The 18,655-nt window shown below is 34.2% G+C and overlaps 1 protein-coding gene across 5 annotated transcripts in view; it reads right to left on the reverse strand.

Annotated features, from left to right (window-relative positions):
• Positions 1 to 18,655, reverse strand: part of JMJD1C (jumonji domain containing 1C) — a 90,484-nt gene that overhangs the window by 17,125 nt on the left and 54,704 nt on the right. For 4 of the 5 annotated variants that reach the window (XM_047072837.1, XM_047072836.1, XM_047072834.1 and 1 more), the window contains 10 exons: positions 17,814 to 17,986; positions 15,328 to 17,537; positions 10,629 to 10,830; positions 8,310 to 8,524; positions 7,250 to 7,402; positions 5,175 to 5,264; positions 4,544 to 4,671; positions 4,141 to 4,354; positions 3,402 to 3,616; positions 2,437 to 2,715 (listed from right to left, as the gene is read on the reverse strand). In XM_047072837.1, coding sequence (XP_046928793.1) covers positions 2,437 to 2,715; positions 3,402 to 3,616; positions 4,141 to 4,354; positions 4,544 to 4,671; positions 5,175 to 5,264; positions 7,250 to 7,402; positions 8,310 to 8,524; positions 10,629 to 10,830; positions 15,328 to 17,537; positions 17,814 to 17,986 — 3,879 coding nt within the window. The remainder of the gene's footprint in view (positions 1 to 2,436; positions 2,716 to 3,401; positions 3,617 to 4,140; positions 4,355 to 4,543; positions 4,672 to 5,174; positions 5,265 to 7,249; positions 7,403 to 8,309; positions 8,525 to 10,628; positions 10,831 to 15,327; positions 17,538 to 17,813; positions 17,987 to 18,655) is intronic. The other variant, XM_047072835.1, reaches the window with a different exon arrangement.

An 18,655-nucleotide genomic window follows, 5' to 3' on the forward strand; every position in this document is an offset into this window, starting at 1 on the left:
CATTAAATAACCAGGCATAACATTAAATTTCAAGCTTAATGGCTGATTCCTTAAAAGTAAGTCTCTCCTTTGAAATCATATGAATTTGAATTCCCTCGAGGCTATTTAATCCTAAAACTAACAACTGAAGATTTATAGCTTCTAAGACTCCAATGCTGATGTAAAAAACAAAACAAAAAACAAACACACAAAAAACAAAACAGAAACCTTTAAGATAGTCTGATGTACTGTTCTTAAGGTGGTTTTTTTTTTTTAATTCCTTTATTATAAAAGAAGCAAAAATCTGGGATATGGAGAACAAAGAAAGTTGTGATTTGAGAATCTCTTGTAAAATATAATATATAGTAAGTAATCTTAAACTTCATTAGACAATTAAAATTTGGGGAACCATAGAGCATAATAACCTTTGGCTAGGGTTATCAGAAAAGAAAAGAAAAACAACAAAAACCATCCTTGAGTCTAGTTAACTACTTGGGTGACTATTCCATTAAACCTCCTTTCAAGGGAGTAATGATATACATCCAACATTTAAAAATAGGTTCAGTTAGGGGCGCCTAGATAGGTCAGTAGGTTGAATAACTGACTCTTGGTTTCGGCTCACGTCATGATCTCACGGTTCATGAGATCGAGCCCCACACCGGGCTCCACACATTGACAGCATGGAAGCCTGCTAGATATTCTCTCCCCCTCTCTCTGCCCCTCCTCTCCTCACACGTACGTGCACAAAACACTCTCTGTCTCTCTCAAATAAGTGAACTTAAAAAAAAATCTTATCAGCTATTAGATAATTAACTATTATTGGCAATTTACGTATTAATTCCCAGCCCCTATTATGGCTATCCAGGAATACTCCTAACTAGCCTAATGCCACTCTTTCTAATGGTAACCATATTGTTAAAAAAAAAAAAAAAAATGACAGAGGCAAATTAACTAGTGTATTAGAATCTTCTGAAGCAGATTCCTAGGGTACGTACCATCATCATCACCTTCCTGAGATAATGGAAACCTACCTAATTTGACTCCTTGTCTCTAGTGTTATTTTCCCCTAATTCAACTTCCAATCTGCTTTGCTGTCAGTTAATTTTAAAATGTCAATCTGATTACTTTGATTCCTCAAATAAAACCAACAGCTACAGAATAAAATTCAAACTCCTTAGTGTGATTAAGGCCCTTCATAATCATAACTCTAATTACCATTTCCTCACCATTATCCCACAGAACTCTTATCTGTGTTCCAGGCAAACAAAACTACTTAACAGTTTCCCAAGCACCTGATGCTTTTGATTATTTCCAGTATCTTGTTCACATCCAGAAAATTTTCACTTAACCCCTGAGACATCAATTCAGACTACCCCTTTGGAATTAGTACTCTAGCCTAGTCATTCCCTCTTTTGGTTTTTTTAGAGTACCTTAAAATGGTCCTTAGCATATTTAATGTATTTATTAAAATATTTCCATTGACTGTTCAAGCACACAGAAAATCAAAAGGTCTAAATTATGACCCACCAATGGCATCAGGGCTTCAAGGAGAGCCAACCAGAAAAAAAAGAAAAAAAAGAAAAAAAAGAAAGAAAGGAGGGGGAACTAAATATTGTGCAATGAATGGGTATGATTTTGTCTGGGGAGAAAGGAAACAAGCTTTCTTCACAATGTGAAAAGGTTTAGTGACTTAAAAAGATTAAGAACCTTTGCACTAACATAGTTTGCTCATCTACTTATTTTTATATAACTTACTCATTTTATATATTTTTAATGGCCAGCAAAAAGACCAGGTTTTATTAGGTGCTCAATAACTACCTGCTCAATGAAGAAAGTAAAATAAAATAGCAAAGAATGTTTTCCAGAAAGCAAGAAAAAACAACATGACAATAGTAAGTCATGCAAATTCTCAATTTTGTTCACAATTTTTGTTCGCATTAATGTAATAAACTGCCATCTGACATGAGTGCCAAACATTCTATCAAAACTTTGGTCAAAGGGAAAATCATTTTTATTTGAACAGAATAATGGCGTTTGTCATTCAAGATCTGATGAACTAACACATCAATAAATGCTCTACGGATAAACATTAAAGGCAAAAACATCTACACTTTTCATTAGTCCAAGGAAAGTGCTTCTAGTATTAACACTTTAATAATAGATACGTATCTGTTAACTGGACCAAAGTACAAATGTAAAAAAAGGCACTGCCAAATTTGGTAAATATATGGCTTTATTAAAAATCTGTTGACTGATAGCTAAAAAAATGAAACATCAAACAACCCGTGCTTCCCTGTTAATTCATATAAATTTGACCAAAGAATATAAATTCAGAACCAGTAATTCTGGTAACCTTTTTGTTTTCGAGATCTGACTTCCAAATCCAGTAAGTACTATCTTTCCCCTTTCTTCTTATCCAACCAGTTTCAGTTTCACTAATCAGCTTAAAATACTCACTTGTCCATGTTTCCAACACTCTCTGAAAAGCTTCCAATTATTAATATTTTTATAATCCTGAAGCCACAGAATATGCTTCTCGCAGATCCAAGAATGTGGCACATCATCGTACAACATACTGTTTTCCTCCGTGGACGAATTTCTGCACTCTTTAGGCTCTTCTTTCAGCTCTGGTTTTACATTTATCTTAGAGGCTTTATTTGGTGGAATTTTGTTTTCAACAACTGAAGCAATTATGTCATCAAGAATGTTTGGCATAGTTCTTCCACTTTTACCACTCTATTAGGGGAAAAGTTGTATTTTGAGAGGAAACATATATACATTTTTAAACTTTCACTAACAACTAACTAACATTTTATCTGCCTTCAAGAATATCTAATCATGTCAGCAAATATGGATCTGTAGTCCCTACGCTGTTCCTAACAGGTATGAACCAGAAGTCTGGTGGTCTTCCATGTGAGAATCTGCCAGGTCTGCAAAAACTGCAACTGTGGCCTTTTACATTATTTTAGGACCAGGGCAGACAAGATAGATAGGTGGAATTTCCCATATACTTTTAAAGATCACTAAAAATTTGTGCCTACCTATGCAATGACTGGTTTTTATTTTCTTCTGGTGCATAATGAAAACAAAAATGGATTACTAAATATTTTAAGTAACAAAACATTAACTTCCATGTGGTTTATTTCCCCTACTAGATAGATACATGGTTTTCAAATTCTGAAGGAGTTATCTTAGGGCTCTTCTGGCATGAAATGCCCCTCCCTCAACCTTTTTCACATGGGAAAAAAACCTAAAATTTCCAGCTTTTAAGCTACGAGATTTATAATGCAATTGGGAATATGTCTGGTAATTGGTGTATTTTATTTCATTTGCATCAATTTATTGTGTAGTTCACAGCCAAATCCCCAAATCATCTAAATTTAAGGTCCATATGAAAACCAAAAATCTGGCATCTCACTCACTGGGGTTCCCATCGAATACACTGGGGCAAAGGCAATGCCAGCATCTGTAGAACCCACACGGAGCTTGCCAGCTGTTGTGGTCAGTAAATCTCGTAAGGTTGAGCCTTGTTCATTATTCTGGGACACAGGAGGTGATGTTCTGCTATTTGGAGAATCAGGATTGTCGTGTTCTCTCTCTTCTTTAATTTGATTTTCAAGGGCAAATTCTTTGTTTTCTGAAATACAACATTTACAAAATTCAAATAAAACTAATCATGCTGCTAAAGTACAGACAAAACTGGGACCCTACATTTGATAGTGAGAGATAAAAAGTGTAGCACTAGTGATTTATTCACCTGAACACACACCAGAGGATGGGTTAGATCCTTCAAAATGGAGTCAAACAGTTTGAATATGAAAAGGCCTTCCTCAATATCTTAGACATGTAGCTGAGTTTGCACCTGTCACAAATGAAAAATGCTATAGCTAAAACAGGGAGAAAGTATAGTTTAAGTTACAAATCTACTGCCCTGGTGGCTTTAATGATATGCTCATCCACAAATGATTCTAACTACTTTTGATACAATCACAGGGAGGTGAGTTCCTAACAATAGAAAACAAATGTTTTACTGTATCCAAGCCATACATAATGCAAGCAAAACACAAATGTAAACTGTTCTAAGTGAATATTATAATGTATCATAGTACATTGTTGGTTATATTATAGTCATCTATTATATACTTAGATAACTTCATTTACCTTTTTTTTCCTCTCTGGACTTTTGCTCTGCAAGATCTGCTAACCAGTGCAGTGGTGACTGGGATTCTGGAGGAGTTAACTTGCTGTCTGTGCTTACGTCACTCCCTGGGCTGCTGTTGCCATTACTCTCAGACTTCTGAGGGTTATTCTGCTGCTGAGACTCAGGCATGCACAGAGAAATTTTATTACTGTGATTAAGAACATTCTGTAAAACCTATAAGGGTAGAACAATTAAACTTTAAAAATACTACCTCTTCAATTATTCAGAGTTAAAAGTAGTAATATTTATACAGTAACATAAAAAACATAATTTACAAAACACAAGTCCTAAACTGATTTCAAATAGCAAAGATGATTAATTTAACTATGCATTTCATTTGAATAATTAGAAAGTTTTACTTACTTGAGATACACCATTCACTGCAGGAAAATTTCCAACCTGTATATTCTGTTTGTTAGTACAATGACAATGGGATTTAAGACCATATTTTTCTCTAAGAGTGTGCATCACATCTAGAAGATCTGTCAAAACTACAAAATATATAAAAGTGGTTAATAAAAAGATAGTTAAGACAATAAAATTTTTTCCAGTCTTTTCTTGTGCAGGTTTTCTTAGGTCCTTTCACTTTGCTTCCCATTTTTTCCTTCAATTCTTCCAATTCTTTCAGGTTTGATTATTCAACCAAATTCATGTTCTCTATTCTTTTCTCTCACCTCTATTCTTGAAAACTCAGTATGCTCAAAAAAAAAAAAAAAAAAAAAAGGAAAATAACCTTTCATCATAAATCTAGTAAGCTTTTCTGCCACACTCTAGTTTCCCCCTCCACAATGGTTCCTCTGACTTTCTTCATCACTGGTTCTGGGCTGGCCTCATTAGGTTTATTACACACCAGATTCTAAGAACTGAACAAAAACAATTCAAGATTAGATAAACCTTACCTCTCCATTCTATTATATTTCTACGCACTCCTAAATAATCTAGACCAAGAAAGAGCTGTTACACTACTAAGTAAATAATGTACATTTATACTTACCAGAACCGGGTATAATTTGAGTTGGCATTAAATGTTTGTGATCATGAGGCTGTCCCTTCACACACTTCATCCAAGCATACAGTTCTTTATCTGTATGATTATAACATACATACTTTTATATCCATCATGGTTTTATAATTATAAAATTGATTAACATATATGAAGAGCTTAACAATTATATAAAATACCAATAGCAGGCCTCAAATTGGTTTGGTTGGTTTTTAAAAGACTAAGATCCACCATTCCGAGAATTTTATAAAAAACAAGATACAAAACTGATATAATATTATTTATCCTTTTCTGAAATTACCATTCTTTATTGTCATTAACGTATTAGTTACCTCTATCTTCCTTGTCTAAAATATAAGCTGTTAGAAAGCATTTACAAGTTATTGTGTAGGTTCTGGAGGGGAAAGTTGGAAAGTTTTTAAAGCAAACCAGTTTTAGACTGGATTTGAATTTTATTTAGTCTGAAACTTCATCAAACAATAGTTCTAGATTTTTTATGCTGACTTTAATGAGCTTTATGATATATATTGAAGCTCACAGAGCCACATCATAAGTAACTGTGTATGTCATCAAAATTTATAGAAAAAGATTTCCTTGAGATCAAGGTATTGAATATTATGATAATTACTGTTATATAAAGCTATAACCTAGCCAATAGGAGTTTATCACAATATTTGACAGTGAAATAGAAATATATAGATAACAATATATAACTGAAGGCATAGAGGTTAAAAAAAAGATACAATGACTATACTTTTAAAATTAACAGGACTGTGAATATCAATAGCAATGCAACTACTAAGGTTTATTATACATACCCTATCTTATTCCAAAAATGATACATGCTCATATACATGCAAACAGTATGGAAAAATACGATGAATTAATTTCTTTACTTGGGCAAAGGGAAAACAAAAGTAATATGGAAACAGGAAAAAAGAATATAAAATGCATGTGATGAAGTTTTATAACAGTGGAGCTAATTTTTTAACTAAAAATATCCAAATATATTTGTATAGTTTTGAAGATAGGTAACTGCCCAGACTGCATTCCTTATTATAGCCTCACATCTTACTTGTATTTATGTATCTTTTGCATGTCACAGAAACACCCACCTGTGATATTTGGAAATGTGTCCCCACTCTAGGGGTCTTTTTGTTTATGTGTTGGGTGTCTAAGAAAAAGGCTCTAGTAATCTTATCAGTGGAAAAGATGCTGATAGCTAAATCATGGTTTATCGAGGTAAGTATTCTGAAAGAGTTTGTTGGATATGAAAAGGACATATATCATTTTTAGACATTAAACAGTTTTTTATCACTAAACATGACTTTACTTCTAATACTTTCACAATTCAAATCCTCTCATTTCATGAAGACTTAATCCCAAACAAATAACTAAAAATTTCAGGTTACCAATATGAGGTAGCTACTTCTAAAACTGCCTTGGATAAGCTTTTTCTAAAAACACTTTTATCATGAGAAAACGTGAATTTAGTTACTTCTTTTTTAAATTTTATATTATCTTTAACTGTATCAACATGTAGAACACTGTTTTAGTGACATTTCATCTAAAATAATAGCTTCAAAGACTACTGTTAAATATAATAAAGACTTCTTCATTCTCTAAGAACTACGGGACAAATTGATACCAGTGGAAGCATATTCTTGAACATTTTGATCTGAACTTTATGGACCAATTACTCAGAAAAATCAGTTCACACGAGTTAAATATTCAATTGTGACTTATGTGCATGACCGTGTAATTAACAGGTCTTAGAATAGGCTTCAAGCTCCTACACACTGGAGTCTGAAGGGAGCAAAGCCTATCCTAAATTGGGCTACATTAAAAAACTACCTGCTGAAAGGAGTGGGTGGATCTACTAATCAGGATAAAAAGATGTAGATGCAGTTTTTATTCTAGGAAATCTGGACATTAATAAATTTACCAAACTTCTTTAATGTATTGGCGGGGGGGGGGAACCTCACACACATATCATTTCCAGATGAATGATCCTAAAGAAAATGAACATTATAAAAATTTCAATTTACAGAAAGTTATAAACCAACCTCTAGAACTCTTCCTTTCCTTTGCCTTGTAGCAATCTAAGCAGACCACAAATCCACATTTCTGGCAGACCCAATGAATGTTAAACAATGTTGCTTCACATGCATCACACATTTCCCGGACTCCTCTCACTGCTCTTTTCCAGGCGATTTTGGCTGAAACACAGAGAAATAAAAATTTAAAGGCAAGTATGCTCCTTTCCACACAATTTTCGCTGAAATACACAAACACAAAAATTTTATGGCAAACCAAGAACTCTGAAGGATATAACTAAAGATCAACAGATTTCTTGAATCAGTAATTCTCTTCAGAAGACTTACATCTAATGGAGTTTCTCAACCTTAGCACTTTTAAGATTTTTGACTGAATTAACTCTCTGTTATGAGGGACTATTCTGTGCAATGTAGGAAGTTCAGCAGCATCTATGACCTCCACACATTAGATGTTAGTGCTCTACCATCCACTCCCGACCTTTCAGTCATGCAACCAAAAATGTCTCCAGTCATTACCAAACATCCCTTGGGGGACAAACCACTGATATAGGAGAAAGGAAGATTTAGAGTAACTCATATATTAGGTGCTTTACATATGTAAATATAATTACTTTCTAAACAAAGCTATGAGGTAGTTACTCCCATCTTACAGTCATACAGTTAAAAGCAGGGAATAAAGTTGAGATTCAAATATAAATCTATCTGATTCTAAAACCTGTGATGAACCACAGCAGACTAAAAATAAATGGTATGGACTGTGTCTTATGCTGGCAAATGCTGAAGTTTCCCCATTCCACATCTGAAGTATCCTTACCATGCTAACTTATGTCATAATGGCAGAAACAGCATAGTGCTATTGTGACTTCATGAATTGTTAATACATTCAGTTGGAAAAGATGTTGATTTAACTACACATAGGTGCCTTTGTACATAAAAAAAAGTGTTATCAAATTAAAATGTCAGTAACACTAGATAAAATAAGGGACTGCTCCTATTAAATATACTTCAAAGAGAAATTCTTAAAATCAAATTTGTACAGTTGTATATTCTGAGTATTTAACTTCCTTACCATCCTTTTTCACCCAGGACAAAGCTGTTTTTTCAGATGTTACTAACTGACAGAACTTATCACCTATTATATCCAAGATGTATTTTGAAGTTTCTACGTCTAGTTCATCATCTTCATAATTTTCATGTGTCCATAAGCTCATAGCTTCATCGTCATATTGGTCAGGAGAAGAGAAACCATCTATTCTAACCACTCCATTTTTACTAAATGACAATCTGAAATATTAAAACATAAAAGGATTAGACACCAGTCCAGTTTTTTTTTTTAATGTTTACTTATTTATTTTGAGAAAGAGAGTGCGAGTACAGGAGAGGCAGAGAGAGGATCCCAAGCAGGCTCTGAGCTGTCAGCACAGATTGAGTCACCCAGGCACCCTAAGACACCAGTCCAGTTTTATAAAGTTGTAAATTTATAATTAATTTACACTTTTGTATTATAAACATGTAAATTACATTTGTTAAAAAAAAAAAAGAAAATAGGGTAGTCCTTCATATACACACACACTTTTCATTATTAATTAAATTTAACAAACTTAAATGACTCCCATAGTGTTACACAAATGGCAATGATAAGCAGCACCAATTTTAGGTTATTTCAAGAAATAAGATTTTTCCTATCAGTTATACTAACTATTTATTTCAGTCAAATGAAAATTGTGTCTGAGTGTTTGATGACGACAAGAGTTAAAATGTTGGCCAAATGTTGCCTAGAGCAATACTTTTATTTTATACATAATGTAAATCAACAACCTCTAATACTGAAAATGCCCTAAATCACCTTAAGACTTTCACTGGGAGGATTTAAAAAATACCAAGTATATACATACATAGTTTTCATTAATTAAAATGACACTTTATTTATGATTTAGAGGAAAGGATGAAACTCTCAAAAGTTTATTAGGAACCCAACTAAGTATACTTAGTTCCTCTCAGCTTGCCATCCAATTTACTTAACTACTCAATTCAGAGAAGTTTAGGGTAAATGGAAAGCAAAATTGCCATTTTCTTCCAGGTTGGTAGTTATTCTTCAGTATCATAGTACTTACTCTATTTACTCTCAACTGGAGGATATCAGAAATTCATTACAATTCATTCTCTATTTTTCAAATGGACAACACCAACAACATTCCTTTTCCCAGGGCGTTTTCTCATTCTTTTATTACCTAAACCTTTCTTTTTTTTTTTAAACCAAATTTTCCCTTCATTATAATCCATCATCCTTTTTTGAACCAGATTTCTCCCTTTGTTATAATCTATTATCTTATTTCAGCTTTGTGTTATTATCTCTACCTGAGAATTTCTTTCCTTCAAATCTACTTTCCTTCTGTTTTCTTTTTCTTTTTTACTGCAATTCCATGTGCCCTACTTTCTACAACTATTCTTTAAAGTTGTTGATCCTTTGGGGATTGCTGTCGGTCCTTTGGGGATTGTTGGCTGGAAAAACCATGAAGTAAAAGTAAGAAACAGAACTCGGTTCTGTTCCTAACAATACATGTTCTTGGGGTCTCCACTGGGCCACCAGCAGAGGTGTATTTGCCAGAGCAAAGTGTTTCCTAACTTCTTAGGAAGTTGATGATTAGGAAAATATTTGCAGCTTATATTCATACACATTCATATGTGCTTGGTATGACTAAGGACCTTTTGTACTTTATCTCATTTAATCATGAAATCTCTCTGAAGTAGGTACCACTATAATTAGCATTATGCATATGAGACAGGATGAGCTATATAATCCTACTATAGTTAATAAAGTCATATAGGAAGCAAGAGAAAGAGCTGAATCTCAGGAATGACTGATTCTACCTGTGAAACGTGATATGGTAGTATGATATGGTACTGACAAACCCTTTTTCTAATTTTATAACTCATATTTTTATAGCTACATGTGTAACAAAACATGTGGGTAGTCCATGTAATGCAATGACTTTGGTTTGATACCTAGATTGTTTACCTAGATTTATAGACGATTTGTGATTGCTAACTAATATAAATGGTCAAAGTATATAACCATTTAAAAATTCCTTAAACCAAACAAATTGCTGCTTCCTATCATTTTCTAGAAAATACTATTTTCTCATTAAGGAAAAATAAATATCTCAGAAGAGAAAGGCCATATGAACACAAGTAACAAGAGAATATGAATTTAGTCACATGGTTAGATATTATTAAATTTATCACAAAAAAGTTTAATACTCTTTTCTGATGTTTCAGAAACAAACTCAAAAGACTCACTCCCACCTCTAAAAGAGACCCTCAGAATGGCAGTATAATTTCCAATATCCAATAGACATATTTTCCCCAATTACATATTTCTACTCACCGTCTAAAGTAGTAAAATCTACAAAACACCGGGGAGTGGGTTGGTTCTTCTCCTTTTTTACTCCGAATAAGTCTACATTCTCGGCACTTTTGCAAATTAGGCCCTATCTCACAGCAGGAGTCATCCTGTAAAAAGGATTCCCCAGTTTGCTTCAGCTTCTTGACTTTACGCCAATCTTTTAATACCGAACGAGGGATGCCAGCTGTAAAACCAGTAGGAAATAATTAGCAAGATTACAACTTTTTAAAAAAGTACACTCCTTGAGATAAAGTTCAAGACAAGTATACAACTGTCACAACATATTAAGACTGTAAAAAAGAAGCAGACATTATACTTCTAGGTCCTCATTAATAACTAAAAGTCCACAGCAGCATTTCTATTTACTTACTATTCTATTAATCAAATGAATTCTTATGTCAGTATACTGGAAATGCAGAGCTGAGTAAATCTTCCAGCTGATTGAAATCTTTATATATTAAATATTTATATTTGTACAATAGCAAACACAGGAATCATTCATTTCTATGTGAATCTATAGCTAAAAATATAGCCCTTCTACACAGGGATTTGGTATACACAGGAGAAAGTTATTTCAAGATCAAGATATTTCAGGAAGAATCTGAAGACCAAAAGTTAGTACTTTCAGAAACTACAGACTAATTCCAACATACTTATATTGTTTTGAAATATTTAATATGATTCTCCAAGGTAAGTGTGGTCCATTAAAGATAAGAGGTAATTTTATAATACCATTATTTGAGAGAAGAGGGGCTAATAAGCTGTCTCTTAGTATCTCTCCCTCATTATGATGTCCTCCATTTGATTCAATATACTGATGGAAGCAGTATCTTTTAGAAAATAAAAGGGATGAAGAAAATAAAGAAAAAAGCCAGTATTAACTTGATGGTCTTTTTTGATGGTAGAAAAGGCATCAGAGAAATCTAAAGGAAACAAAAACACCTCAAATGATTAACATTTGAAGAAATTATTTACTATGCTCTACATCACTGCACCATCACGTTTACTAACTTCAACTTAATTGTTATAACACTGGCTCAAGTATCAAGTAGATAATCTGTCATCTACAGAGCAGGACTCAAAATATTATACATAAACTTTGCCTATTAAAAAAATTTAAAGCATATTCTTTTAAAAACAACCTATGTTGGCAAAAGCAAATATCAGACTCCTTTTTTAAAAAAAAATTTTTTTTTGAATGTTTATTTTTGAAGGAGAGAGAAAGAGAGAGACAGAGCATGAGCTGGGGAAGAGCAGAGAAACGGAAACACAGAATCCAAAGTGGGCTCCAGGCTCTGAGCTCTGAGCACAGAGCGTGACACAGGGCTCGAACTCACAAACCGTGAGATCGTGACCTGAACCGAAGTCGGACACTTAACTGAGCCACCCAGGTGCCCCCAAATATCAGACTCTTAAAAGTGTACTTACATCTGTATGTCAGGTATGAGATTTACATAGTTTGCTCTTTCTGTCATGTTCAAAGATATTTCCTACCCTGTGCTTTCTAATCACTCTGATGTGTGGAAAAGAGGCAGTACAACTATTCTCCGGAGACGATCTAATTCTTGCAGAAATATGTAGCAGATCTCTGGCCTTCAGCTCCCACTATTACTTACCTGTTGACAGTGTAAGGAGTACAATGACAGTAAGATAGCATATCTTAACATAGGAAGTACAGAGTTTAAGCTTCGGGATGGCTCATTTAAAATCTGCTTCCAGTTATTAAGCACTTCTAGGATTGTTGCCTGGTTCTTTAAACTACCTGCTCTCCCCTCTTCTGTCTCTAACTTAGGACAAGCCATTTGGCTTAATCCACTAAAGAAAGACGTATTATATGCACACACCACTTATGGAATAAAAATGTTTCCATAAGGCTCGTATGAAGAGTTTGCTATCTCCTCCACTGCATATAAGGCAGATTTCCCCTATAGACAGTATAAAAAATTCAGAGCTTTTAGAAGTCAGAATGAACAAGAATGGTACACTGCTCATAGATTTTTACTTGGCACACGTGATTTCAATCATTTATTTACTTTTTTTTTTCTGTTACACTTAGAATAAACTAAATTCAATGTATTTCGACTAGAAAACAACTATTAACCAATATGCTTTTACATTACAGGTAATGGAACAGTTCAGAGAGTATGGATAACCATACCACTATGAACAATTTAAACAGTATTTATAGAACTGGACATTTCAAAGCAAATTTCAATTCTGTGACACAAAATAGACAATCTGAAACTATTTTTAATTTAAACGAATGGATGAATTACAAAGACACAAAGTCCCAGGTCATGGAGACAGTTTGTGATATTGTGATTTTTGTTTCTAAACTAGGCGACACACAATGGTAGCGAACTCCTTTTATGAATTTTATTATAAAACTATTCACATAATAAAATAACTTTATCTTTCAAATCTGTACATCTAATTTATTGCCAATATCTAAAATCTAAACTTTGAGAATAACACATTTAAACCAACAAAAAATACCTAGTATTCTTTCATGCCATAAGAACATTTTCATCCTTAGTTCTCAATTTACTAGCAAATACTCAATCAGCTGCTCTAGCCAACAGAAAACTATGGAGGAAGAAAATAGGAAACGAATACATGCTAACCTTTAATCTTTGATAGTCCATCACTTAAAAAAATTTTTTTTGAGATATAGCAATTAATTCTGATTATATAGTCTAGTTTTGTGTATCATAGGACTTTGGACATATTTAAATTTGATGGGTAATTTCAGTTCATAAAATTATATAAGAAATTAGTCACAGAAAAACAACCAACTTTTAATTAGCAGTATGGAAAGGCAGCAGATACGAAGACATTCCAAAGCAATAGATAAAATCTATTGTACCTGGCTTTAGAAGGTACTAAGAAACACACTATTATAGGAGTTATGTGTATATAACTTACACATGTGTAACAGTGTATGTAATCACATTACACTCTAAGTACTGACTTAACTCACTCTTTTTGACTATGACTGATGACAACCCCAATGACCATTAGATAAAGGTCATATTTAATTCACGAGGTAGATGATCCACTCAAATATGGAAGTTAGATTTATGAACTCCCAATTTAGAGAACTTTTCTAGACAGCCAGAACAAAGGCAGAACAACTCTGCCCATAATTAACAGATGGCAATGAACAGTCAATATTATTTTGGACTTGACAATAGATGGGGCTTAGAATACCCTCTCTGAGGCTAAATGTTAGTTACTAAGGAGAAGAGATTTGACTAAGCAGCACAACTTGGAGGGGGGTGGGATGCTGATTCCAGTCTGTCGTTGAACTCTTACTCGGGAACCTGTACATTCACTGTCAACATGAACTAGAATATGTACTTAAGAGTTAATTTTATAAACTTAACTTCACAAGAGTTTTCTAAGTGTTAAAAGTTGGAAGATTCCTATCTCTGTTTTCTGTAAATTTAACTCAAGTATCTATCTGTATACCCAACACCAAAGGAAATGTCATGTGAAACAGAAAAGAAACAATTATTGACCACACTATGCCTCCTTAAGAATTCACTGGGGAAGCAAAACACATGAGAAAAGAAAAGGCAACACAGTACACAATCCAATACTCAAATAAATGGCATGTATATTGTACCCTCCGACGTCAATCTCCCTCTCTTTCTTCTGACTATATTTGCATTTCAGTCTGTCAGCCTTTCTGTCTCTAGTAGAGCTTCGTTCTTTCACTTTCTGACTGTCCTTTTCTATGATTCCATCCTCCTGTTTTTCTGTCCTTCACTTTGCCTCTGGTTTCCACACAGGCATGTGAAAAAACCTCATTCAGTGAAAAGGCCCAAATACAAGCCTTCAAGCATCCAAAGTACTTCTTGAATGTCCACACTGTCAGATATTTCATATATTGTATGTGGATGAATACATGGATATAGTGAAACTATTAAGTGCTTTCTGCATTGTGCAACATACCTAAAAAGAAATAAGCAAACTGAGAAAAACTACTTCTAGAGTTAAAAACCTACAGAAACACTTTAGAGTGAACATTACACTTATTTTGCCTTGCTAAGGCCACAAATGAAATATAATCAGTTTTGAAACTTTTACTTACAGAAATTTTTCTTGAATGTAGAAATGAGCACACAAAACCACAATCCCCTTTTATTTAACTTTTACCCAAAATAAAGAACTTTTTGAATGAGTGGCAATATTAGTTAAATAGAAGGTAATTTCAAAAAGCTTTCAATTTTGTTACCAGATGAGAGAAGGGATACAGGGTGTATCCACACTAATTGAAGTGGTATTCTTCTAAAAATGTGACTTAAAGGAAGTACATGTGACTAGGATTTTTTTCACAACTACATCATGTTAAAGGTAAATAGCTAATTTTAGGAATCCACTTGACAGTACTTAGAAATGGTCAAAATTCTAAGTATTAAATCGGTTTTTGTCAGAATGCTAGGTAGAACATATTTCTACAAGTCTTTTAAAAATGGAGAGATAGGTCTTCTCTCATTTTCTTTTATAGGGTACTTGGGAAATGCAGAAATGAGGTCTACGAGCACATACATTATGCTAGGGCAGACAAATAAAAGTCAAAAGATACCTCTGTGCTCACTCATCTTGACAGAACCTACACCATTATTGCAAGAACATGCAGCCCATTTTGCCGGAGATAAAAAAGTAATTAACTTACCACTATTACTGTTGCTCTGCAATTTCAATTTACTTTTTTCTTTGGCACTCCTGCTGAGAACCCCATTGGGTTTTAAATCTTCTTCTATTTCACCTTTTCTCTTCTGCAAGTCATTTTGCTTCTTTTTGTAAGTTGGCTTAGGTTGCCTCTTAGTCCTTTGCTCTGACTTGCTTTCACTTTCATCTGAGTCTCCACTTTCAGAGCCAGATTCGTAAGTTCTTTTGGCTTTTCTCCTAGTGACTTTATCATCTTTTATGTATTTATCAACTATCATCTTACTATCTACACTATTTTGTATGTCGTTAGATGTAGAGGCTATTAAATTGACAGAACATGGCTTGATAATTTCTGATACAGAATTCCCTGAATTTTCCATTTTATTAGTATTTTTATCTTCCTCTGAGTGTCTAGTAAGCCAGGCCTTTTTCAGTTTAGTATGGTAGTTAGGTTGACTTGTCTGGGATGCTTGCCCATTTCCTACAGAGTTTGCTTTGTTTATTGTACTACAGGCTACAGTGCTATCCGAGAGAAGGGAGGCTGAAGATGTCTGATTTTTCACAGCATTAGGCTCAGTCTCACTGACATTACTACTTTTATACTGAGCTGCAGCCAATGCTGCCTTGTGCTTTTTTAAATGGATAAAATCAGTTGTGCCTGAGAACCCAGAGCTGGGCTGAACAGCACTTCCTGTCTTACTACTGGCTGGTGTAACTGGAGCTGTGGTGCTGACCCTGCATTCTTGTATCTGAGCCACTGAATGACTGACACTTTTTGAAGAGGTACATTCTAAGGATTTAGAGGCCAAAATGGTATTCGATAAAGAGTAAATTATTTCTGAACCCCCCCAGCTGGAAACACTGGTGGTAGTGGCAGCAGATGTGAATACATCCGTTTTGGTATTACACACTGTATTTACGGCAGACATGACTGAACTGGGAACACTGCCCTGTGAGACAGCCTGGACATTTTTTTCAGATTTTATGTGAGCACTGTCTGAATTCACACTTGGCAGAATGATTCTTCCAGTCTCCCCAGCTTCTGCTGGTTTGAGACAATCTGTTTGATTTGCCCCAGTTGAAGATCTCTCACTAACTCGATCTTTGGAAGCTAACTGCATTGCTGGCACACTCTCAAGTTTTGTACTAGATGGTGGACGAACAATGACAGATGCCATAGCAGCCTGTGACTTTCCACTGCTTTTCTCCACATGCCATTCAGCTTTCTCTTTGCTGAGGTTATTATTAGATTTCCACATTTCTGACAAACTCTGTTCAGAAGAACTCTTAAAATTGGCCTGAGAGTCTTTTGGCTCTGGAATTAGAGTTGGAGGCTTTTGTGATTCTTGAACTTTCCCACCAGCATTTACAGGCATCACTGGGGTTAAAGTTGGAGGGGAAAGACTACTATAGTTGCTTTCCTTTCTTTCCAGGCTGTGATGGATTGGTGGGTGAAATACTGGTGCTCTATGTAAAGCAGGCATGCTCCGGAGTGCATTTGTAGAAGAAACTGTCAAATGGGTAGGACTCCTACAATCATTTCTGAAGGTTGTTACCGAGTGAGAAGCAATTTGATGGGGAAGATGTTCTGGTATCTTGCCAACTAAACCTTCACTTTCTGGTTGGTGTTTAATTAAGGGTGGAGGCTTTGAAAGAGATGATATAAATGAAGTCAGAGTTTGAGGATTAGCTGTTGCAGCAAGGGTATTACTCTGTTTTTCAGTGTAAATATGTGAAACCTCTTTGGATGGATAGGACCTTGGTGGTTCATTGACCACACTATTAGACAATGTAGTGAAATAGTTACTTTGGGGCAAACTCTGAGGCACTGAGTGCTTCATTTTATAAAGATCGGATACTGAACATTCTACATCCTTGTCTTGTTTGACAATGACATGGCTTTTAGGGCTAGAAGATGACAATGCTACTCTGGAATAACTATCTCTCTCACCCTCAAGCCCCTTGATTTTAGTTGTAAAGGGAGCAACATCAATACTTTCTTGAAGGATTCGACGGTGTTCCTCCTTATATTTGTGTAATCTCTCTCCAGTCTCCTGGGGTTGTCTCTGTAATTGATTCAATACAGGATCCACAAAATGTCTATGCAATAGACCATCTTTTCCAGTCTGTGACCTATTCAGATCTAGGTCATTTTTTGCTGATGTGGATGCAACAGAACGTAATGGTTCAATGAAAGCTTTCCTCTCCAGTTCTCTGTAAAGAAAATACACATAAAGGTTTCTGTAACAACTTTTTCTGGTATGATATGAAGACAGCTTCTGTGTAATATTATGAAAGGAAAACATGACTTTGCATGTACTTTAATAATACAGAGTACATTAGAAAGTATATCAAAAATGGAAACAATAGTACTTACTCAAAGCCTAGTTTTAAGATGTTTCTTAACTTAAAATTATCTGTTTAGAAATCAAATTAAGAAAAACTATGAAAGACGAGGTACTCGTAAGTTTTAAGCATTGGTGAACTTACTCTTTATGGTGATCTATTAAACTTTTTGTCAATGGTGGACTGGAATGTGCTGTAATTTTAAGAGACCGATGAGGCTCTGCACTGGAAGGTCTGACAGGAATGTGACTAAGTAATCCAACACCATCTGCTGAGGTCACAGGGGTGGGCTGATGTAACCAGGGACTGGGAGAATTCTATTTAAAAAAAAATAATATACATATATATATACATACATATATATATATATATATATATATATATATATACACATATATCAGACTTCAATTACTAGAAAAAGCTAAACACAGTTATCACAGCAGGACTTTAATGTATATTTATGAAGCATAAATGACCTTTTCTAAATATATCTTACAAGAACTATTCAGACAAATAAATAACATAATTATATGGATTTTTCCATGTGATGTAGGAAAATCAACCAGTATCATCATAGTAATTTCCAAACATTTGTTATTTTTTTTATATTGAATGCAGATCTTAAAAGCATTGTCTTTTAACTTCTAAATGTACAGAACCTAGTTCATCAGATTTCCTAACATTCTAATACCATAAAAATATGTACTGCTAATACAAAAAACAGAATTTGTTATTACTGAAGTACATGTCACCAGAAATAGAATTTCTGTTGTCAAAAATAACAAACTTTTTCAATGCATCAATTTACTTAGAATTGGCAGAATATTACATTTTGAAAGCCACTTGTACTTTGTTTCCACTACAAGCTATAAGCACTGTTGGACCATTAAACTTGGAAGTGTGGAAGTACAACAAAATTAATCTTTTATATATCAATATGCTGCCTTTCTCATACTGAATATTTGGTGATACCGATCTCTATGCTG

This window comes from Lynx rufus, unplaced genomic scaffold (assembly GCF_022079265.1).
Source record: "Lynx rufus isolate CCGP_SWC_20201006 ecotype Redwood Valley unplaced genomic scaffold, mLynRuf1.p SCAF_11, whole genome shotgun sequence".
In the NCBI taxonomy this organism is placed as follows: Eukaryota; Metazoa; Chordata; class Mammalia; order Carnivora; family Felidae; genus Lynx; species Lynx rufus.